The following is a 25,505-nucleotide window of genomic DNA, read 5'->3' as shown; positions in this document are numbered from 1 at the left end:
TCTCCCTCTCTCTCTGCTCCTCACCTGCTCACGTTCTCTCTGTCTCTCTTTCTGTCTCTGTCTCTTTCTCAAAATAAATATTGAAAAAAAATTTTTTTAAAACAAGGAGAAGGAAATTTAGAAATAAAGACACACAGAAGGAAAATGGCCACATGAAGACAGAGGCAGAGATTGGAATGGTGTATCTACAAGCCAAAGAATGCCAAGGGAGAATGACAGCAGGCACCAGAAGCTAGAAAGAGGCAGGGAAAGACTCTTTCCTAGAGCCTTCAGAGGAAGCATGGCTGCCAACACTTTGATATAGGACTTCTAGCTTCTAAAATTATGAGAGAATAAATTTCTGTTGTTTTAAGCCACTTGGTCTATGGTAATCTGTTTTGGTAGCTCTAGGAACCTAGTACACCCCCAAAACCTTCCTTCACCCCTGCTTTCCCTAAAGATACTATTCTTTCCATTTAACCTTCATCGTCATATTTCTTCAGTCACTGAAACTTGATACCATATTTCTTTATTCTCAATCCTTAAAATCTGGTTCTTGCCACCACCAAAACCACCTTCCTCCACTATTAACAATCTTCTAAAATTTCCTTCTGCAAAAATCACTAGATATCTGAACTTCCAAATTTAGTAACTTTTCTACTTCTCCCTTATTGCCCTTCAGTATTCATACACCTTCACACTTGAAACACAGTCCTTGTGTGACACAAAGCTTTTCTGGTTCCTCTCCTCTCCTGACCTTCCTCTTCTGTCTCCTGTCCTAAGTGCAAAGCTTCTTCAGTGTTAACCCCCCTCATTTTCCCTTCTTTCTCTCCTGTCAATCTCATTCAATCTAACAACTTTTAATTTACCTCTAGTCCTGAACCACTTTACTAAGTCACACATTTCCTAAATGTTCCATACAATAACTGAGTTTACCAAAAGCTTTCCCAAACATGCTCTCTTTCCTGTTCCAATTCCTACTGCTGTTATTAGAGTTCTCCTGCTCACACAGCCTGGCAATCTCCAACTCGGTTTTTATTCCTCCTTCTCCATGGTTCCTCATATTGAATTGGTGACTAACTGACATCAAATGTACTTTCAGATTGTTTTTCACATTAGTACTCTAGGTCAGAGTTTCTCAACCTCTACACTACTGACATTTTGGGCTATATCATTCTTTGTTGTGAGGGCTGTCCTGTGCATTACAGGATGTTCAGTAGCAGTATCAGCCCACTTCCCAAATTGTGACAACCAAAAATGTCCCAACACTTCTGAATATCCTCTGAGAACAAAACTGTATCAGTTGAGAAACAGTGCCCTAGGTGAGGTCTTCAATACTTCTCACCTGAAAAAATATACTAGCATTTTTATGAGTCTAATTATAAGGCCAATAAACATTTAATAAAGCTGCCTGATACACAGTAACTTCTGGATACGTATTTTCTTAGATGTGTATGTATATGTACATATAAGTATGTGTATATATACATGTACGTATGTATGTGTATGAGAATATGGACCTACATATGAGAATATGTATGCCAGAATGAATGTGTCAGATATTATGACAGAAATATACAAAGATGTATATTCCTATGGAATGTACAAAGATGAATCAGAGACAGGGAGCTTTGGGGAGCTGACGGCCTAAAAGCTGGTTGGTGTTCCAGAAAGTGGACACTGTATGCTAAAGGAACACGGACCAAGGACATTTAGGCAATAGTTGAGATGGCTTCCTGTGCAGCACACCTGGGCTGATAAGTTTCAAATGAAAAAGATTAAGTGAAAGTACTCCAAATAGTGGACATTCCATATCACTTCGAATCCACTCTACATACCATGTGATAAGTCCTTCTGAAGTGTAATTCTAATTGGGTGATTTGTGAATTTAAAAAGTCGGGGGGTTCTACTTCTGTTTTAAATTTAGAAAGCTGTAAGAGAATGTTCTACTACCCTAACCACAAGAAAAAACGTAATAATTTACAAAATCACAACTTTTCTTAAACCCATTAGAGAACAAAGTTCCCAAGAACCCAAAGAACTAATTCCAAAGAGTCACAAGGCTTCTGAGGAGATAGGACACTGGAAATGTGTCACTTAGGCAGATCATAGGAAGAAGAGGTAACTACCACAGAAGCAAATAGAAAGAAAACAACTAACATTTTAACAAATTCCCAAAGGCCAAATATGAACAAGCACATGTTCAGAGACAAATATCATATGACTCCACTCATATGAGGACTTTAATATAAAAAACAGATGAACATAAGATAAGCAAAAATAATGTTAAGAAACAGGGAGGGGAATGAAATATAAGAGACTCTTAAGGTTACTGGAGGGATTTTGGGAAGGGAGAAGGGCTAAAATGGGTAAGGGTCATTAAGGAATCAACACCTGAAATCACTGTTGCACGATATGCTAACTAACTTGGATGTAAATTTAAAAAATTATAAATAGGTCAAAAAAAGGATAATTAGATGATATTAGTTATTGCTAATTTTGTTAGGTAGGATATGGTAGCATAAATATATAACAAAATGTCCTTAGTTGTTAGAAATACATACTATGTAGGGGTGAAGAATCATAATGTCTCATATTTATTCTAGCAATAAAAGCAAAATATGACTTAAATATAGATGATAAATATTTGAGAGGCTCATTAGTTTTTTCTTATCAAAAATATTAATAAATTTAAAAAATGAATAAAATAAATTGCCACAGGAAAAAGTCTAGCCACAGTCCCAAATCTTGGTTAAAAAACAAAAACAAGGGGCGCCTGGGTGGCTCAGTCAGTTAAGTGTCTGACTTCGGCTCAGGTCATGATCCTGCGGTTTGTGGGTTCGAGCCCCACGTCGGGCTCTGTGCTGACAGCTAGCTCAGAGCCTGGAGGCTGCTTTGGATTCTTATCTCCCTCTCTCTCTGACCCTCCCCTGCTCATGCGGTCTCTCTCTCTCTCAGAAATAAATAAAAAATATTAAAAACAACAACAACAAAAAACCTCTGCATGGCCAAAATGATAGAATAAAGTCAAGGTTTTAAGAATACTGGCACTTTTTTGGTTTTGCTTCATTATATTCCTCAGCTTGTTCCTAGTTTCACTCTTTTTTAAATACAATTTATTGTCAAATTGGCTTACATACAACACCCAGTGCTCATCCCAACAAGTGCCCTCCTCAACGCCCATTCCTCACTTTCCCTTCTCCTCCACCCCCATAAATCCTCAGTTTGTTCTCTGTATTCAAGTCTCTTATGGTTTGCCTCTCTCCCTCTCTGTTTGTAACTATTTTCTCCCCTTCCCATCCCCCACGATCTTCTGTTAAGTTTCTCAAGATCTACCTGAGTGAAAACATATACCTGTCCTTTTCTGATTCACTTATTTCACTTAATACCCTTCAGTTCTATCGACATTGCTGCAAATGGCATGATTTCATTATTATTCATCGCAAAGTAGTATTCCATTGTATACATAAACCACATCTTCATTATCCATTCATCAGTTGATGGACATTTAGGCTCTTTCCATAATTTGCGTATTCAAAGTGCTACTATAAACACTGGGGTACACGTGCCCCTATGCATCAGCACTCCTGTATTCCCTGGGTAAATTCCTAGCAGGGCTATTACTGGGTCATAGGGTAGTTCTATTTTTAATTTTTTGAGGAACCTCCACACTGTTTTCCAGGGCGGCTGCTCCAGTTTGCATCCCCACCAACAGTGCAAGAGGGTTTCCATTTCTCCACATCCTCGCCAGCATCTGTAGTTTCCTGAGTTGTCATTTTAGCCATTCTGACTGGTGCTAGTTCCACTATTTATCATTGTTAAGTGTTTGCTGTCCTCTGCCTTGTTAGATGGTAAAGTTTTGTTAAAAATTATTTTTCCTCCAGGGGCACGTGTTCATTGCGTGGTGGACTTTGGCTCAGGTCATGATCTCATAGCTTGTGAGTTCAAGCCCTGCATCAGGGTCTGTGCTGACAGCTCAAAGCCTGGAGCCTGCTTTCAGATTCTGTGTGTGTCTCTCTCTCTGCCCCTTCTCTGCTCACACTCTGTCTGTCTCTCTCTTTCTTTCAAAAATAAACATTAACAGAAATTTTTTAAACTATTTTTCCTCCAAATTTTTATTTAAATTCCATTTAGTTAACATATAGTGTAATACTAGTTTCTGGTGTAGAATTTAGTGATTCATTACTTACATACAGCACTTAGGGCTCATTCCAACTAATGCCCTCCTTAATACCTATCACCTATTTAATCCATCCCCTGCCCACCTCCTTTCTGGTAATAGATGGTAAACTTCTTAAGGGCAGTCACATTATGTTATTTATTCACTGTTAGTAAACAGAAAAATGCCATGTATCAAAAAGGAAAACTGGTAAAACAGAACTGCTTTTGATTTTAGTTACTACTTGGTAACCATAAAGAAAATTAGAGAATTCCTTAACAGTATTCTCCATACAAAACTAGAAACTAATTTAACAGGTAGAACATAATACAGGTACGTTCACACATGGCTATAAATTCTTTAAGCTTCTTAAAAGCATAAAACATCTATGTTATCTATCAACTACCCCAGACATTCTCAAAGTACGGTCTGGGGACACCTGGGAGTCAGATACTCTTTCTGGGAATCTGTGAACTAAAAACCATTTTCATAATAATACTAAAATGTTACTAACTTTTTCACTCTCAATTCTCTCATGTTTGCAGAGTGGAGATTTTTAGTTGTAACAATGTCATCATTCTGACAGCCACCAATGGAAATGTGTATTTGTGTATTCTTGAGTTTTAAATTTTTCTTAGTTTTAATGTCTAATATAGTACTTACTCATTGGTACAATTTGCATAATAAAAGCTCTTTGAGACTGTAGATTATTTTTAAGAGTGTAAAGAGGTCCTAAGACCAAAACATTTGAGAACTATTAAACAAACGCAATCTTATTTTCCAAGCATTCTTTCCCGACTGTCACTTTCTTTTTTTTTTAATTTTTGTTTTTAAGGTTTTATTTATTTCTGAGAGAGAGAGAGAGAGAGAGAGCGAGCGGGGGGGGGGGGGGGAGAGAGAGGGAGACACAGGATATGAAGCAGGCTCCAGGCTCTGAGCTAGTTGTCAGCACAGAGCCTGACGCGGGGCTCGAACCCATGAACTGTGAGATCATGACCTGAGCCGAAGTCGGAGGTTTAAACTGAGTCACCCAGGCGCCCCTCCCCACTGTCACTTTCAAGAGTGCAAGCACGTCTGTATCCACGAATGGGTGCCGTTTTATCTCGCACTTGTGCCTGCTGCTCCTACCATCTCAGAATCCTGAAGAATGCAAATGGCAGAAAAGCATACCAAAGTGCCTTGTTTGATGACTACACTGAACATACTCTTGAGTAAAACATATAAACTAAATAAACCTTCAAAATTTCAAGTTATGAAATTTCTGCTTCATCACTAAGACAGTGTTAAGGAACTTAGGGAAAGAAAACAGTGAAGGATAGGGCAAAAGTGACTGGGGCTGACCAAGTGACATTTTTCTAGAAATACTCTCCAGTATAATATAGGATTCACTGGAAACCAATGCTTCTTTTAATGACCTATTGGGAATGGGAAGCAAACAAGAAACAGATATTGAAATAGATTATGAGGGAAACAATACAGCACCTCAGACTCTGCCATTTCAGTCTGGAAAATAAAGAATATACCTTCCCACAAATAATGTATTTACTTTTTTCTCTATTTTGATCTTTGTTCTCTCACTCCTATCTCTGGAAGGCTTTCAGACTAAAATCCAGTTTGAAGAAGGTACATTATCTGTCAATGCAGCTAACAGAAAATTATTTCTGTAGAGGGTTTCTATCATTCTTAAAATAATCTCCCTCCTGCCCCCTCCTGGGCCCCTAGGAGATGATTATCCACTATTGGGCAATCTGAACAATTTATTGAGTTCTTCTAAACCCTGAGGAATTTGATTGGCTAGACAACTGTGAAAAGGCACAGTGCCTTTAAACAGTGCCTAATAATTCCCATAAATCATTACCTTGGATAACAGCTTGTCAAATAAGCTATCCATGATCGCTACAAGCTTAGCTGATATTTCAGCGATGTGGTCATGGTAGTCCTGTAATGAGAGAGAACATTATATTTAAAAGTCCCTGGAAGATGTCTAAAAAATATTTAACAATTAAGGAATTAGTGAAACTTTAGCAGAAAATAAAAAAGTACCTTAGTAATATGATCAAAATGCCTAAGCATGCTATACTGCTTAGGCTGCAGTCGAGCTTCAAAATGAGCCCGGATCACAGGAATGTAGTGCACAATTAACTGCAAACAACGTGAAGAAAGAGCTGAAGATCCAGACAGTGGATACATCATGGAGAAACAAAAAAAGTTATTAGTTTACTTTAATTATATATCAAATTAAATTTTAAAATGTTAATTTCATCCAGACCCCAGTTTACTTCATAAATGAAGAACACAGTGGCAGAATGCAACATTATTTCACTTACATGATTTGGTACTGAATAATGTAGTTAACATTCTGCTTTTCCCAATGAACTCAAGTGGTTAGTATTACTGACAGGAGGATGCTAATGGGACAACGGATTCTCTTCTGACATTCAGATACCTTTCGCCTCAAAGCACCTCATACATATTACATCTTAACATTTTCTATGGTGGTGCAACCTCCAAATAACTTATACTTGTTAGAATACTTGGAAGTTCCTCATAACATTTCCCCAGAAGTTAATTTTTCAATTGCGGTGATACATCAGACAGTGAAGTAACATTTGCTACTTTTAGAGCCTTTAGAGTCATAAAAACATGAGGTATAATAAAAACACAATGAGTATAGCAACATCATAATAAAATCTCAGCATATGAATTAAAAGCAAGAATCCATACCCAAATTTTTTGTAGTTATTGTTTTTAATCCAACAACTTGCAGTGCACCAGCTCCAAGAACTAACTGGCAACTTCTTGAATTGAAGTACTAACAAAGGAAGGAGAAAGAAAAAGCCCAACAATTTATTAAAAACTGTTCTATATGTTCTGGCAATGTGTTTACAGTTCTAAAAGTACATTCCTCTTTCCTCTCATTCAAGGACCAAATGAATTTTCTAGTAGGAGCAATTAGGATCTATTTATGTAATGACAAAAAAGAAGTGAGGGGTGTTCCTAAATGATAATATTTAATGTCTGGTAGGAAAAAAAGTAAAATTCTAAAAATCGTTCGGAAACTAATCTTTAATTTGCAATCATAAAACTAGCTCAGTTTCACTGAAACTAACAGTATATGCTAATTATATTTCAAAGGAAAAAAACTTGCTCAGTTTCAGTCATTCTTATTGGAGAATCCTATTTTCAAAAGGGTAACAAAATCTTTCTGGACTAAAATATGACAACTCAATTTGGGGGCAGAATTAACTGATTAGACATTTGAAAAGAAGACTTTTCTTTATGCTAGCAGTTAAAAAAAATTCTTAAAATGAAATGGCTGAATAAGATTATCACCACATTTTCATTTTACATCAATGGTTCTGAAAGAATGATTTAAGAAAAATCTCTAACCTTAGTGAGATGAATTTTGTAAAGTTCAGTGAATTCCTTCCATGCACATTTGAAACCAGTCCAGGTTTTTTGACCTAAGTGGCCTCAGTCATGTTCAGCACCTAACGAACAAATCATCTCCTGTCTCCAAGGTCATTAACAACTCTATGGGTATAATGAGGAATCACTAAATGCGAAGTGAGAAGGAAGCAGGTGGCCTTCTTCCAGTAACATGTTGTGATTCAACCACAATCAAATGTACAAAATTAATGTCTTAAAGAAAACTTAACCTTGAAATGTCTTAGAATTTGAAGATTAGTCATACTCTAATGAATTACTTCTAACTATTCTTCCATCACAGTGAAATCATACACACCTTTAATAAATCTGACAGACGAGTAAGCATGTCAGTAGTAACTGATGGGATATTATCCACACACTGGCAATATTCAAGAATAATTCTTATCAACAGCAATACAGTTCTATAAGAAAAGAAAGATGACTCAACAGGCAGTCAAAACAAGAGAGCTAAAATAATTCAGCACATAAAAATCAATACTTATCTCAGTAACTGAAATTATGTGTTTTACCTGTAAGTGCAGCAGAAAGGGACTAAGGTAACGGAACAGAGATTTCTAGGGTGCAAAATTAAGGAGGCACTTATTTTCAGGGTCACACAATTGCAGTATCAGCTCTTGCATGACACTGAGAATGAGTAGTTCCTTAAGTTTTGTGCTTTGGCACATCACTCTCGTGTCACATTCCTATTAAATCTCTTCAATAAGGCAGATATCTGATTCCTTGGCAAATTCAGAAACACTGACAAAAAGCCTACCCAGGGTTACTGAATAATTTGAATAATAGTAGGTGCTCAATCATCACTGCTGAATTAATGATAGGAACCTAATCATGACTTTCTTAGTGAGATGAAAGAGAAACTGTGGCTTCTAAGAAAAATGGTGTGTCCTAAGAAGTTTATTGGTAAGCCACAAAAGGTTTTCCAAAGATGAGAAAGTTACCAGTTCATTAGCTGGACATATCAAAAATTAAAAAGAGACACTACTGGGAGCTTAAGAATGAGATTTAAGGTGAATAGGGCCATTGATTATAAGACATTTAAGTTCAATGAGAGGCTTAGAAATGAGTGATCCATGTAAAATAATGTTTTATGAAAGTCTGAAGGAAATCAGAAGTAGTGATTCAAGGAACCTAGTTCTTAAAACAGCTTAATGTCAGACTATATATTACTCTCCATGCATACTTCTAGTATTTGCTTTACTAGGCAGGGGTTCACTGTTTATCTTTTGTAGTCTTCCCTCAGAAGATAACAAATTCTCCCCGTAGCCAGGGAGTTAAATTTTGGGGAATGGTTTCTTTGCCTACTGAGCCAGATAGCCGGAGGTGACCACTGCCATCAAGCAAGAATAATAAGATAATGGGTAACTAAGGAGAGAAATCATAATTAGATTGAAGGGATAAGATTACAAGGTTGAAAAAGGCTTTGCCCTACTAGAATTAGAAAAGAACTCCAGAAGTGTTGATGCATAGGGGCACATATACCCCAATGTTTATAGTAGCACTTTCAACAATAGCCAAATTATGGAAAGAGCTTAAATGTCCATCAACTGATAAATGGATAAAGAAGATGTGGTTTATATATACGATGGAATATATATATATGCATCTACTTGGAAATGAGGAAGAATGAAACCTGGCCATTTGCAGCAACGTGGATGGAAGTGGAGGGTATTATGCTAAGTGAAATAAGTCAGACAGAGAAAGACCGATACCATATGTTTTCACTCATATGTGGAAAACCATAAGAGGGAGGCAAACCATAAGAGACTCTTGAATACTGAGAATAAACTGAGGGTAGATAGGGGGTGGGGGAGAGGGGAAAGTGGGTGATGGGAAACGAGGAAGGCACTTGTTGGGATGAGCACTCAGTGTTGGATGGAAACAATTTGACAATAAATTATATTAAAAACAAACAAATAAATAAATAAAAGAATCCCTCAAAATAAAATCATTTTCATGCTGGGGGGAAAAAAAAAAAAGAACGAACTCCAGAGGGGGAAAAAAAAGGGAAGCTTTCATTCACGAAGGGTATACTGTCAGATTTCTGGATAATATAGATGGAGAAAATGCATCAATTCTATATATACTTTTTGTTTATTTATTGGGTACAAAGTAAGATAAAAATGATAAGACATGATAACCATCTTTAAGGAACTCAAGACTAACCAGGGAGATATATATATATATATATACACACACACATATATATATATAAATAATTCTAATATACTAAAGAAAGTGCTATTACAGATGCACATGGAGTCTCAAGGAAAGGATCAATCAATTCTTCCTGGAGGGGGTGTGTATTTCAGAAAAGATTTATACAGTGACAAGAAACAAAAGTGAAAAAGAATCTTGGTCTTGATCTTGGGAATTAGACCTTGACTCTAATTCTACTCCATCTGGGTCATTTTATATCAACCACTTAAACTTCTAAGCATCAATTCTCATAACTGTAGAAAGGGAATAATAATCCCTGAAGTGTTATTTCACAATGTGGTTGTAGGAATTAAATGAGATTGTGGCTATGAGAACACTTAATTATGAAGTGCTATTAAAGAATATTAAGATATTATTTTAACTACCCATTTAAAAAATGGCATATAGTACTAGACAAAACTAGAATTTATATTTTCCTTAACTAACTTGGATTTGAAATACTGTTATTGGTAAAAAAAATAAAAGACCTAATGACAAATTAGATATCAGAAATAAGTGACAACTCTCAACTTATTAGGTGCTAGAACTATGCAAAATGCCTCATATGAGTTATATGTTTAATTCTGTAATAATTTTTAGTACTATTTTCATGTGTTCTTAAGAGAGCTGAGCCATACAGAGTAACCTGCTCAATGTCACAAAGAGTAAGTTTCTGAGATTCAAACCTTAGCTGTGTGACTCCAAAGCCCACAACTTCAATTATATGCTGTAACATTAAAAAGACTTCAGAAAAAGATTTTCAAAATAATATTTTGAAATATTTCAAAAAATATTTCAGAAAGAGCTTGAAATATTAATAACATCACAGAGCCAATATTCTACCCTTGGGTTGTATACCGTCTAGATTTGTTACATGAAAAAATTTATCAACCCTTTTTTTGGTAAAACTAGTAGTATAGTTCCTAATAGATACAGAATACTATAAAATATAGAAAATAGGAATCCATAAAAATTTGCTTTAAATTATTTTTAAGATTTAAAATTGTTAATCTGTGAGGCACATGGGTGGCTCAGTTAGTTGAGCATCTAACTCCTGATTCTGGCTCAGGTCATGATCTCACAGTTTCTGGATTCAAGCCTCATGTCGGGCTCTGCACTGAGAGCACAGAGCCTGCTAGGGATTCTGTCTCTCCCTCTCTCTGTTCCTTCCCCACTTGCACACATTTTCTATCTCAGAATAAATAAGTAAAAAGTAAACATGTTAAAAAATAAATAAAATTGTTAATCTAAAATTTCCAATTCACATCAAGGGAGAACTAGAAGACCTGTGTTTTAAATGACTGACTCAACTAATAAAGAAAAATGTGTCACTCACCCAACGACAGCATACTGTTGTCCCTCTACAATGAGAACTTCAGCCGGTTTTCTTTCTTCTGTAACTAGAGAGTAAAGCAAATAATCAAGAGAGACACAGGAACAAGACTAAACAAATCACGAAAAAAAAATTTAAACCTAGGACAAAATGAGAAGACAGTTCTAATTTAGGGCCGGTCGGGCCAGAAACTATCTTATTTCTGAACACAAATGTCTACTTCTTAGGAAGCAGTTTGGCACAGAATAAAGTACATCAGGTTTGAAGTCAGAGAAATTTAGATTTGAGCTCCAGTACTGCCAATCACGGTATACATGAAGTTGTGTCAATTAGTTAACTTCTTTGAGTGTCAACATCTATATCCATTAAACATGGATAACGGAATCTATCATTCAGTGTTGTTAACAACAGACTGATGATCATGACTACAAACTGCTTATTCTAGGTCTGGCCTCTGGTAGATGATCAGCAAGTAGAAAAAATAATACATTAGTTTGGAAAGGCAAAACTAGAATTTCAAATGACTGTCCATACTATTATTCTTAGAATATAAACTAATTTCCATATTCAATAGGGAGATTATATAATTTTCAAGACTTTAGTCCAATAAGTACTTTATTTTCAGCATGTGGTATTTTTTATCATTATAAAGCAAAATTCAGCATGTTGAAGTGAAAAGAAAGTACACTGGATTATTGTCCTGAATCAGCCAGATTTATTAGATTATCACAGGTCTATCATCATGCTTCCCTAAGCCTCAAGTCCCTTTGATCTGACATTAAATATATACTTCCTCATTTCTTTTAAGGAAGAAATTTCAGTGTGATACAATTTCTATTTTCTAATTTGTATATCAGATCAAATTTTTGAAGACAGGGATGTGTCTTAACCAATTCTCTATGTTACAGAGAAGCGGCAGAGCGCAATAGTGAAAAGGGCCCGAAAGTCAGTTGGCCTGTATGTGGAACTCAGCTCTACCACTTCCCTAGCGCTGTAACCTTAGGCAAATTGCCTAAATCACTTTGCACCTTATTTTCCATATTTGTTTAATGGGAATACTAACAGTATCTAGTTCATGGGCCTATAAATGAGATAACAATGTAATGTGCTTAGAACAAACTGTCTAGCCTTAGGTAAGCATTCAATTAATATTAACTGTTATCCATTAACCTTCATTTCCCCAATACCCAGACAAGTAGCTAGTAATTCATTAATGGATGGTGGTCACTGAATGAATAATAACCAACGATCCTTAGCTTGGTAAGAACAAGTAAAATGTTGATGGACTTCTAATAGCATGTACTTTCTCACTCAGAGGAAACAATAAAAGACTGGGACAGAAGTGCGGTGTATAAAAGAAGCCTCTTATTGTCAGTATTCTCCAAAGAGAAAGTGAAAATAGTTCACTTTGAAAAAAAAAAAAAGACACATGGTTAAGTCAATCACTCTATATTTTAACTAAAAAATTGTTATGTTCTCATGACAATGGATTTTAAGACTCTGAGCGGTTTAGGACAAAAAAACATGTCATTGTCATCTAGCATGGCACCTCACAAAGTGGTAAGCCATCAAATTTAGCTTGAAAGAATGAGAGATAAATTTTATAATTTTAAATTGTGATTTAGAGTAATAGGTGTTTTTCTTTCAATCTTTGCTACCTGAATACTTTCACTTTGCTAATATCTTAAAATCAATTAAGATTATGACCATCACCCAACACTGTTACCTACTAAAAAATGGTCACTAGGCAACAGAAATCTAGTTAATTCATTCAATTCTTCTCTCCATCCTATATGAACTACGCTATTTTACACCTGTCCTTAACCCCTCTCTCCTGTCACAGTGTTAGAAGAGATAGCTTTCTCCTCAACTCTGGATTTCATTCCAGAGGCCCTGCCTTAAAATCTCTCTGTCACTCTTACACTCTTATCTTTAACATTCTTCCTCTTTCTGTTAAGCATAAAAATATAATTCAGCTTCTCCTACCTTAAAACTATTCTTTCAACTCCCTGAGTGGATTAAAGTAATAATCTAATTACTCTCCTAGGTCTCTAGTGCTACTTCATCATTCACTTGCCTTCACAACCAAACCTGTCGAAAAAGGAGACTACATTTGTTTACAGGTCCTCACCCTTCAAATTACCTAGTACTGAAGTACAATCTGATTTTGTCACTCTACTGAATTACTAAAATTGCAAATAATCTCCTACATGTCAAACTAGTGGTCACTATCTGTATTTTACTCAGTCTTTCTTTTGTAGTGTAGTCACATTTTGTGAAAATGCGAAATACACAATTTAAAAATATTTCTAGGTAAAAATATTAAACTTTCATTAAATGCATAAAATTTGAAAATCGATCTGCCTCCTCCATTAAATATATTCAACAACTAGGGGGAACCTGGGAGGTTCAGTCAGTTAAGCTTCCAACTTCAGCTCAGTTCGTGATCTCACAGTTCATGGGTTCAAGCCCCACGTTGGGCTCTGTCCTGACAGCTCAGAGCATGGAGCCTCCTTTGGATTCTGTGTCTCTCTTTCTCTCTGCCCCTCCTCTGCTTATGCTGTCTCTCCCTCTCTCAAAAAATAAACAAACATTAAAAATATTCAACAACTGAGGAGCCTGGCTGGCTCAGTCAGTAGAGCATGTAACTCTTGATCTCAGGGTAGTAAATTTCAACCCCCATTTGGATATGGAATCTACTTAAAATTTTTAAAAAATTAGAAAAAATATTTGATAAGTCTTATAATTTCAAATATGATATTACACGATAAGTTGTACTTAAGTTTACATTATTATCACATGACAGGTCTACTTTAACTGGTATACAAAAGTATCTTCCAGCCACTGTATTTCTTCTAGATGAAACCCAAATGGCATTCAAGAATTCCCTTCTTGAAACTCTAATTTTTTTACTTCTATGTTCTGGATTTCTTCCTGCCTCTCTGGCCTTTCCTTCTGAGTCTCCTTCATAGTTTTCTTTTCCTACAGTTTTTTACATTTTGGTTTTCTCTGTTCTGTCACTACTGCATTACTTGTGATTGCTAATCCACATTTTTTAAAAATTAGACTTATCCCTTTTATTTTTATTTTTTAAGTAGGTTTCATGCCTAGCATGGAGCCCAACATGGGGCTTGACTCATGACCCCAAGACCAAGACCTGGGCTGAGATCAAGAGTCAGGCACTTAACAGACTGGGTCACCTAAGTGCCCCTAGACTTAGCCCTTTTAAAGTAGAATTATAACTGTTATCTCTGTCTCAATATCTAACACATAGTAGAAGCTTATTGGTATTCAATGAATGAATACATGTCTTTAAACAATACGGTATGGTGGTTAAGAATATAGCTATGAAATTATTATGAAACTGGTTTCAAGTATCAGTTCATCATCTGTATAAAATTCCTTAACCTCTGGAAGCCTTACACCTCCTTGCTGTTAAACAAGGTATCAATAGCATCTTCAGCAAATGTTGTTATGGGGATAAACTGGAATAATGCATATAAAAGCACCTGGCCCAGTGTCTGGCATATGGTTAACACTCAATAAATATCTGAAATTATTATTACAAATTATCATACATAACTTTTCCAGTCAATTACTTACAAAGCTGGCACTATTAGCTCCAGAGACAGTGTCAATTATAGAAATGTTAAGCGTTCCTATAAAATGAATAAACAGTGTAAAATTGGAAGACAGCATGTGAAAGAATACACATACCCCCTGACTTTTTTTCAGGTAAAGCAATCTTTCCATTTGATATAGAATCAACAAGATCCTGAAATTCTGCAGGAACATCAGCTTGTTTCCAGCGCTCATTGTCTAAGAGGAGGCTATTCAAAAGGGGAAAAAAAGGAAAATAAACTTTAACAGTATTTCAACACCAAGGCGCTTGGTTGGCTCAGCTGACTGAACATCCAACTCTTGATTTTGGCTCAGGTTATGATCTCACATTTTGTGAGATTGAGCCCCGTCCATGTAGGGCTCTGTGCTGATAGCATGGAGCCTGCTTGGGATTCTCTCTCCCTCGCTCTCTCTCTCTGTCCCTCCCCCATCTCAAAATAAACAAACATTAAAAAAATACAGTATTTCAACACCATCTTCTTTGGTTAAAGAACAAGGCACTGACTTTTTAAACAGTAATGACCACTAGCTGTTGTTAGTACTAAGAATTTTTAAATAAATGTATACTTTAATAAACTAACCAAGAAGAGTAGTGAAACATAATTAACTTCACCAATGAATGGGGGGAAAAAAAGCCAATCTACTGAGGATCTTTCTGATAAGTAAATAAACATTCTAATTCCATTTTGGAATGCCAAGAAATAGGATTTTAATTCCACTGTCTGCCTTTAGTGAAAACTAAGTTTTTGGGGGATTTTGGTTAGCCAATCAATTAAATATAATCATGTTTTATAAAGAAAAGGGAAAAAACTGAAAAACAGAATGAACATGGTAATGATACCTCAGCTTAGTTTTTCTCTCTTCATGAAACCTGTTTACAAATTTATTAGCTTGGCTCTGAAGTGCTCCAAGTAATGACATGCTTTTTCTTCCACAGATCTGTTCAGTATCTAAAATGAATGTTTCCATTAATCTAGAAAGTGTTATGAATTCCATGGAATTTAGCTTCTCAAGAAAACCATCCTAAATTTTAAATATAACACAAAAATCATGACAGAGAGTTAGGAATAAAATTAAATATGAACAAGTTATAAAACCAACTTAGTTTATACACACATATATGGTATATACATATATAAAACAGCATATTAACTTCAAATTATTAAAGGTATATTTCAAAATTAGTCTTCTAATAATTTTTTTCAAAGAATAATATATTTTCCTATTTCTTTCATTTAGATTATTTTACATTTCAACATCTCTCAATTAGGCCACACCAGTACTGTTAACTTTATTAAGTTTTAAAAATATAATACGATGGGGGCACCCTACGGGGCTCAGTTAACGATCTTGATTTTGGCTCAGGTCATGATCTAACAGTCATGAAACTGAGCCCCACTGTCAGGCTCGGCACTGGGCATGGAGCCTGCTTAAGATTCCCTCTCCCTCTCCATCTCCCCCTCCCCTACTCAGGCTTGCTCACTCTCTCTCAAAAAAAAAAAATATATATATACATACATATATATACATATAAAATACACATTATGGGGAACACAGGGACACAAGCAAAAATATGATTCTAGATCTTCAAAATAATTATACTACATTGAAAATATCTAAAGCTTTATCAAACAACCTTTGCTCTTGACATGAGAAACTTGACGGCTCGATCATGGCATATATCTGAGGCACTATACAATAACTCCTGGATATTATTTGCCAGTTTTTCTAGCTCTAAATCAGTTAATTTCATGTCTTCATTGACCCTGAAAATGATAAAATGAGATTAAGTCAGGGAAACTGTGAGTATATTGTCTTCACAGGTAGCATATTAATAAAAAACAAAAAGCTGTAAAATTTGCATTTGAGGAAAAATTCTGTAACGTATCAAATACTTTTGGTTTGTGTAGTGAAGCATCACTTAAATAAGTTTGGATAATACAAATATTTTACTCTAATCTTATATAAAAATAACTTTCTCTGCTGTAGCATTTTCCATAGGTATTTCAGACTGATTGGAAATTCTGCAAAACTTACAGCAAAAATAAAAAATTCTAGTTAGGTACGAGGTGGTACCTTTGGCAGTTTTTACACAGGGTGCTTAGAATGACACACTGGAAGAAGGAAGAAAGAAGATTATTTCATGACAAATAGGCATCTTTTTGTACTTATGACAGCTAATATTCAGTTCAACTGAACTAATATCTCCTGAGCATTGCACGAGAAGGGACACAACAGGTTGCTGTCCTCAAGGAACTGACAATCAAACAGAAGTATTTATAAGATGAAATGTATTTTTTTTCCAGTTTTGAGGAGACTTTCTGTGTTTAAACATTTTTTTTCCTTGGGGCATGTATAAAGATCACTGATTCCATACCAACAATTCAATGCGGTGCTACTATGAACCAAGTTTAAATGCCTTAGCATCATTTCTCTCTCTTTCAATTGAATTAAAATAACTTTCAAAGATCTTACAAAGAGAATCTGATGCATGTTAGTTGAGGCAAACCACTACGCTAACTGGGTTAAGGTATTAAGGGAAGTTATTGCCTGCTATCTTTTAAAATTATAGTATCATTAAATTTATTTACCAATGCTTTAAAATAATAGAGGGAAGAATGCCTGGCTCACTCACTCAGTTAACATCTGACTCTTGAGTTCAGCTCTGGTCATGATCTCATGGTTCATGGGATCGAAGCATATGTTGGGCTCCATGCTGACAACAGCAGAACCTACTTCGGATTCTCTCTTCCCATCTCCCTCTACCCCTCCCCTACTCATGCTTTCTCTCTCTTGCAATAAATAAAAAATTAAATTAAATTAAAAAATAAAATAAAATAAATAAATAAATAAAATAAAATAAGGGATTAATATTCTCTCAGAAAAAGCAACTTGTTTGGTTCTCACACGCCCAAGACGGGTAGATAATATCTACTTTACAGATGAGGACACTGATTCAAAATTTAAATGACCTACCCAAGGTCACAAGGTTAAAGGGTAAGACTAGAACCTAGAATCAGTCTAATTCCATTTCTAATCTGCTAAGCTTCTTCTACTCCAAAATTTACTTCTATATAAATAGTCCAATGCTATTTCGATGCCAACTCCCACAAAACTGTTTGCTTAAATTTTAAAGTTCAAATTTATGGGGAGCCTGGGTGGCTCAGTCGATTGAATGTCCGACTTTGGCTCAAGTCATGATCTTGCAGTTTGTGGGTTCAAGCCGCACGTGAGGCTCTGTGCTGACAACTCAAGAGCCTGAAGCCTTCATCAGATTCTGTGTCTTCCTCTCTCTCTGCTCCTCCCCATTCATACTCTGTCTCCTGCTCAAAAATAATTAAACATTAAAAAAAAAGTTTTTTAATAATAAAAGTTCAAATTTACTACTGAAAGAAAATTGTATTTTGTGAAGTATGTTTAAAATTTGTTTCCATGTAATAGAACGATTAAGAATATGAAACTCTTGGCAATATGCTAGCAATTCACAAAGATAAAAAAAAAAAAAAACAGAAAATAGCAGATAAAAACAACTGTCAAGTCTTTAAGAGGGTGACAATCCAAAAAGGTAGGAAGCTTGGTATTTTAGAAAAATCACTTAATTTAGTTATTTGTAATTTTGCTTTTTACAAAGAATTTTATTTATTTATTTTGAGAGAGAGAGCACGCGGGGGAAGGGCAGAAAGAGGGGGAGAGAGAGAATTCCAAGCAGGCTCCCTATCAAAGCAGAGCCCAACACAGGGCTCAAACTTACCAACCATGAGATGGTGACCTGACCCAAAATCAAGAGTCAGACACTTAACTGACTGAGCCACCCAGGCGCCACTAAAAAGAATTTTAATATTTTAAGTTTAATTGGATCTCTTTCACATTCACAGGAGAAAAACAAAAACAACCAAAAACAACTTCATAAAGAGGATGCAGCATTTCTGCTTCTGGGTATATATAGAAAATAACTGAAAGCAGAATCTCAAAGAGATTTGCATACCCACGTTCGTAGAAGCCAAAAGATGGAAGCAATCCAAAAGTACAATGACAGACGAATGAATAAAAACATGTGATGTATACATACAATGGAATATTATTCAGCCTTAAAACAGAAGGAAATTATGACACATGCTACAACATGGATGAACTTTGAAGACATTATGCTAAATGAATTAAACCAATAACAAAAGGACAAATACTGTATAATTCCACTTAAATGAAGCACTTAAAGTAGTTGAACTCACAAAGACCACAAGTAGAAAGGTGGCTTCCAGGGGACGGGTGGAGGAAGAAATGGATCATTGTTGCTAATTGGGAAGAGAGTTTTAGTTTTGCAAGAAGAAAAAGGCCCCAAAGATAGGCTGCACAACAACATAAATATACTCACTACTACTGGAATGGGCACTTAGAAATGGTTACGACGGTAAATTTTGTTATGTGTTTTTAACTACAATTTAAAATAAATGTTTAAAAAAAAACACAAAACTTTCTAATTATTTTCATTATTTTTCCTTTCCCATTTCCTGCCTGGTAAATTATTTACTCTTTTGTGCCCATAACTGCATTGCAGTTAGCTTACAAAATTGTAGGTTATTTTGACAATATAAGAAAATAATGAAAATCTACCACTAAAAAAGATAAAATATCAGACATCATTTTTGCATGTATTGTATCCATGACACAATTGTATTTGGCAAAAACACTTGATACAGGAATAGCCAGAGCCCTTGTAAGAAAGAACTAGTTAGGGTCACATGTATAAATATACTCAATCCACTGCCCCTTTGGGCTGGGTAGTTTTCAGACATGTATGTGCCTATTGAACACAGAAGGAACCATCTATAGAAACTATGCTTTCATGCTGTGGAAGCATGTCATTGAGGAACGCCAGAGAAGCTTCAAAGTGTAAAACGAGCCACAACAAAGGTGGGAAGGAAGGGATAAAAACTATGAGACTGTATCTGATTTGAAGTAATCTCAAATGCTATGGCAGGACTACTGTCTATCTCTTAAGATCTTTTCTCTCTTCTGTCACATAACTATTAGCTAGCAAATAACCAACAAGCTAAAGGCTCTATTTCTCAAGCCTCCCTTATGGGTAGATATAGTCATGCGATAATATTCTGGTCACTAGGATGCGGGTGGAAATATTAAGTACAAATTCTGGATTGTGCTCTTAAAAAGAAAGGATAAGATATAAACAAATCTATGTAAAAGGAACAGAGAACTAAGAAATCTAAAATTAGTATATGGGTTTGCAAGAGACCAATAATAGTCAAGACAATCCTGGAAGAATAAACTGTAGGAGAAATTACTCTTTTAGATTTTAAGACTAATTAAAAAGCTATAGTAACTAAGACAATTTTACTTAATGGTATTGGTACAAAGATAGACAAATGAACAAAATCGAGTCTAGACACAGACCCATACATATAAGAACATCTGACTTGAGAAAAGAGTGACACTACAGAGCAGGACAGTCTTTTCAACAAATGGTGTGAGGTCAGAAAGATAATCATATAGGAAAACAGAAAACATACTATACACGAAAATCAGTTTCAGATGGATTGTAGAGCTAAACATGATGGGAGTAGTAACAATGCTTCTAGAAGATAACATAACACAATATCATCGAGCCTTAGGGCAGGGAAAAATTTCTTAAATATGACAAAGAAAAAAAATACAAACCATAAAGGAAAAGAATGAATCATGGGATTATATTAAAATTAAGAAATTTTACTCACCAAAGACCTGAATAAGAGTAGGAGATGTTTACAATCTAGACAACTAACAAAAGGCTTGTGCTGAGACTACATAAAGAGCTCTCATAAATGAGTAAGAAATAAAGACAACTTAGTAGAGAAGTGGGCAAAGGACTTGAATAGGCACTTCTCAAAAAAGAATATCCAAAGTCAATGAATACATGAAAATTGATCTCTTACCAATGATCAGGGAAATAAAAACTAAAACTAATATACCTACAACATACCTACCAGAATGGCTAACATGTAAAAGACTGATAACACCAAGACTGAATGAAGATGTAGAAAGACAGGAACTCTTTCCCATTGCTGATGGGATTGTAAAAGAGTATAATCATTCTGAGAAACTTTTATTAGCTAAACTAATCATTCACATACCGCATTCATTCTTAGGTATATATTTGACAGAAATGCTTAGAACATGTATACCAAAGACACCTAGAAGAATGTTGACAACAATCAAAATGGAAGTAACACAAATTTCATTTACAGTAGAATACATTATAGTATAGGCAGAAAGTTAAATATTATACACAAATAAAAAGAAATTCCTGCTACATGCAACAACTTAGGATAACAGCACAAACATAATGTTGAAGGAAAGAAATCTAAGACAAAAGAACATGATTCCATTTATGTTTCTATTATATAAAGTTTAAAAACCAGACAAACCAACAGTTTTCATGGTTTCCCTTGGTAAAGAGTAAAAACATGGTTGCAATAAAGACTTCTAGACAGCTGGTAATGTTCTATTTCTTAACTGAGCAACATATACAATTGTTGTATTGGCCTATATGTGCATTATACTCCAAGTAAAAAGTTAAAACAAAAAGTTAAGGTGGGTACTTCTCCATCCTGCTGCTAAGAATGCAGATTTGATGATAAAAGCTCAAACAGCCTCTTTAGACACAGATGGAAGCTACAAAATAAGGACAGCAGAGCTGCCTTCTCGGCTGGGAACCTCCCACCTCTGAAGTGTTACATGACAGAAACAAAATTCTATACTGTTTAAGCTATAGGATTTGTACACGTCTTATAAGCTTTAGACTGCACGCTAAACAGTAAGTATGAAATGTTAGCCCAAACAGAGAAAAAATATTTTTATTAATATGTAGTTCAGGGTTTTCTTTTTGGTGAGGAGAGAGGTATTACAGTGGACTTTATGCTATAACTGCAACCTATATAAGCTCCTTGGCCATAAGCTGACTTCTGTAAAAATAAACAAAAGTACATACTGAGTTATTATTCTTAACAATAATTAAATCCATACTATATTCTTGGATCTGAAAAATTTTATTGGCTTTGCTCTGTTTTGTTCTTTCTACACAAGAGATTGTTAGGACAATTGGTGAACTCTGAATGCAATGTATGACTTTTTTGTATAATTTGGGCAACTTTTCAGTAAATTTGAAATTATTTCAAAATAAGAAGTTTTAAAAAGTCATGTTTGAAAAGATGGTGTGATCCACTTGGAAATTCATGCCTTTGGAAAAAACCTGTAAATCAAACAGATCTTCACTATATGCAAAATATAAAGGAATTATAGGAAAAGAGAAAAATAAGGTAATGCTGACCTGATTTCTAGGACAAGTTCTGCCACTAGTAACTTTAAAAAAGTTAACTAAACACTCTGAAATAAGGGCATTTAATTAAGCGGTCCCTTTCCAGCCTTAAAATCCTGCAATTTTTGATTACTTCCAATGCTTACCTCCTTACATCCTACACATTTTCCAAAAGATATGTGTTTTGTAAAATTAATTTATTTTTGTTAAATTAAATTCCAAGACCAAAGTTCATATGGTTTTTCAAAAAGTTGAAAAATCAGTCTTACTCAAAATCCTGTAAAATTGGCAGTAGTCAGCATACTCACATGATATCCACACCTCCTGGAGTAACAGATGATGATGTCTGCTCTTTGCTGGATGAAGAATCAGTAGTACATTCTGGTTCGGATACTGAATCACTGCTGTAGGGCTCGCTATTTGGAGATGCATTTCTTTGAGAGGTAGTGTCGACTGCTATAGGTGTTAATTCACTCTCACTGAATGCATCACTTATAAACATGCCTTCATGGATTAAATAAGCCACCTCTGTGTCCACTGAATTGTCTTTTGCAGCACTCTTCTGTTGTGAAATCTCTTCCAATTCCCTGGTCCTTCGATTTTTGTCAAGAACTGAGAGAACAACACTGTGAATGATATTTAACGTTGCCTATAAGAAAACAGGATATATTTTTAAAGGATTTAAAATAACATGTATCTAAAGTTCCCAAAAGTGAATTCTGCATATGTACTTCTTAAAATCTTATAAATGAGTGTCAAGGTCATTAATATCAGAATTTCTACCAATCTTTTAACACCATAAAGGTGACCTGTGAAAAAGAACTACTCAAGAGAAATGGGTTCCCCAAAGCTTAAGAATGGAGTTCTATATTTTAATTGATTTTTTAAGTAGAAACCTCCCTAAAATATATTGCATATATATTAAGTATCTTAAATAGGTTACACTAAACATAACTTGCCTATCATATATCTGATAAGGGGTTAAACAGCCACAATATATAAAGAACTCTTATAACTCAACAAAAAATTCTGATTAAAAAATGGGAAAGAAAACATTTCTCCAAAGAAGACATACAAATGGCCAATAAGCACATGAAAGGATGCTCAACATCACTAATCATTAAAAAAATACAAATCAAAACCAAACGAGATACCACCTCACATCCAGTAGGATGGCTACTAGCAAAAAAAAACAAAAACAAAACAAACAAGTGTTAGTATAAAGAAACTGGAACCCTTGTGTACTGGTAAATTAAATATGAACTTCAAACAGTTTATTCCTATAATGTAGTAAACACTAGTAAAAACCAAAACAACATTTTCTGATTATAAAAGTAATATACCTCTCTTTATAGAAAATTTAGGGGAAAAAAACCAAATGAATAATAAATTTCAATTATACTGCCAAAAGATAACTACCAAAAACCAAACTGTCTCTTTATTCTATGAAGATGAAGAGATAATAAATCTTTTTAACATAGCTGAGAACATACCATATAAATAGGTCTATATTGTCTCTTCACTTAATGTTATTATGTATGCATTTTCTTCAACATTAAAATTCAGTTGCATGATATTCCATGGTAATGAATACCAGGCATAATTTACTTTACCCTTCCTCTACTGTTAGACATCTGGGTTCTTTCCAATTTGTAGTTATTTAAAAATTCTCAATTAAAAGTGAACAGCTTGTAATTAACATTATTTTTCAGTGAAATCACACCCTTACAAAATCACAAACTCTTTTCAAAGAAAAAATACCGTATTTATAGGTTATGTATCATCTTCAAAAATGTTTTACAGAAGTATTAGCTTAAGGGGTCTAAATGGGACAATGAGAAACTACAACTATGACAAATCACTATTCCCATATTGTACATGTATCAAATAAAGATTTGACTTAGTTTAACTGATATAGAACCTAATGGTGAAATGGCTATAAAAAAATGACTGGCAAATGTGTTCACCCATAGATGAATGGATAAAATGTGGTATATGTATACAAAAGAACATTACTCAACCATAAAAAAGAATGAAATCTTGCCATCTACAACAACATGTATGAATCTAGAGGGTATAATACTAAATGAAGTAAGTCAAAGAAAGATAAATACCATATAATTTCATTCATATTTTGAATATAAAAGAACAAAACAAATGAACAAAGAAAAAAAAGAGACAAAAAACCAGACTCATACATATAGAGAACTGGTAGTTGCCAAAGAGGAGACAGGTGGGGAGAAGGGTGAAATTGGTGAAAAGGATTAAGGGTACACTTACTGTAATGAAGACTGAGTAATTTATAGAACTGCTGATTCATTATATTATACACCTGAAACTAACAGAACACTGTGTATTTTTTAAAAAAATTTAATGTTTATTTATTTTTGAGAGAGAGAGAGAGAGAGAGAGTACTAGTAGGGAAGGGGCAGGGAGGCAGGGAGACACAGAATCCAAAGCAGGCTCTAAGCTCTGAGCTGTCAACACAGAGACTGATGAAGGGCTCAATCTCACCAACTGCAATGACATGACCTGAGCCGAAGTCAGACACTTAACTGACTGAGCCACCCAGGCACCCCTAGAACACAGTATATTAATTATACTTAAATAAAAAAGAATACTGCCGAAAAGTTGGTTGATTATACAATCTGCAATATACATCAAACCATATAATAGAAATATATGTGATGAAGTCATGGTGGGAATATAAGAAAAAGCAAAAACATGGCCTAGTTATTTAAGCAATCCACATCTATAGGTTTGCTATCTATCACTACCAATAAACGGGATCAACATTTTGGTAGGTGCCTAAAGTACATAAATGTGAATCACATTTAAAAAAAATTTTCCCACTTAGAAAGGTTATACACATGACTTAGCATCACTCCAATGTTGATAAAGTCATGTCACAGATTAAGTACCAAAGTCCCCCAGACCATTTAACAGAATATGCAGGAGATGCCAGAGATGTTAACTAGCACATGTAACACAATAATTCAAAGAATATCAAATTTCACAATCTGTTATATTCAGTAATTCCTAAGCACTGTCTTATTAAAACACAGCTATAACATGTTGGTGATTCTAACCACAATGCATTAGTCTGTGACATCTTTTCTATTGAAAAATGCTGTATTCTTTTCCTTATACTGAGTGGTTTAAAATTAAGTGATTATACTAAAGTGACAGAATAATTAAAAGTAATACATAATCCCTGACTTGACGCCAGATTAAAAAGTGAAATAAAAGTTTGCAATAAAGGACATGACTAGAGCAATTTAAATATGAATTACATGTTAAAAAATACCATTATATCAAGATTAAATATTTTTAGAAAACTGTGGTGGTTTAGGACAGATTTTTGAGTGTTTCACAATATTGTGCCTCTAGATAATCTAGAGAGATTCAAAAATCACAAAATCACAAGAGGAAATACTACTGTAAGCACTATACTTTAA

The 25,505-nt window shown here is 34.8% G+C and overlaps 1 protein-coding gene across 3 annotated transcripts in view; it reads right to left on the bottom strand.

Moving 5' to 3' along the window:
* VPS54 (VPS54 subunit of GARP complex) overlaps positions 1-25,505 on the bottom strand; it is a 77,726-nt gene that overhangs the window by 9,559 nt on the left and 42,662 nt on the right. For all 3 annotated transcript variants that reach the window (XM_077766429.1, XM_077766428.1, XM_077766430.1), the window contains exons 12-20: positions 22,356-22,696; positions 16,375-16,504; positions 15,580-15,761; positions 14,835-14,947; positions 11,121-11,184; positions 7,884-7,989; positions 6,863-6,950; positions 6,182-6,303; positions 5,997-6,077 (exon numbers count right to left, since the gene is read on the bottom strand). In XM_077766429.1, coding sequence (XP_077622555.1) covers positions 5,997-6,077; positions 6,182-6,303; positions 6,863-6,950; positions 7,884-7,989; positions 11,121-11,184; positions 14,835-14,947; positions 15,580-15,761; positions 16,375-16,504; positions 22,356-22,696 — 1,227 coding nt within the window. The remainder of the gene's footprint in view (positions 1-5,996; positions 6,078-6,181; positions 6,304-6,862; positions 6,951-7,883; positions 7,990-11,120; positions 11,185-14,834; positions 14,948-15,579; positions 15,762-16,374; positions 16,505-22,355; positions 22,697-25,505) is intronic.

The sequence above is a fragment of the Crocuta crocuta genome, unplaced genomic scaffold (assembly GCF_008692635.1).
Source record: "Crocuta crocuta isolate KB4526 unplaced genomic scaffold, BGI_CrCroc_1.0 scaffold113, whole genome shotgun sequence".
Lineage (NCBI taxonomy): Eukaryota > Metazoa > Chordata > Mammalia > Carnivora > Hyaenidae > Crocuta > Crocuta crocuta.
This window is presented reverse-complemented; position numbering and strand designations above follow the sequence as displayed.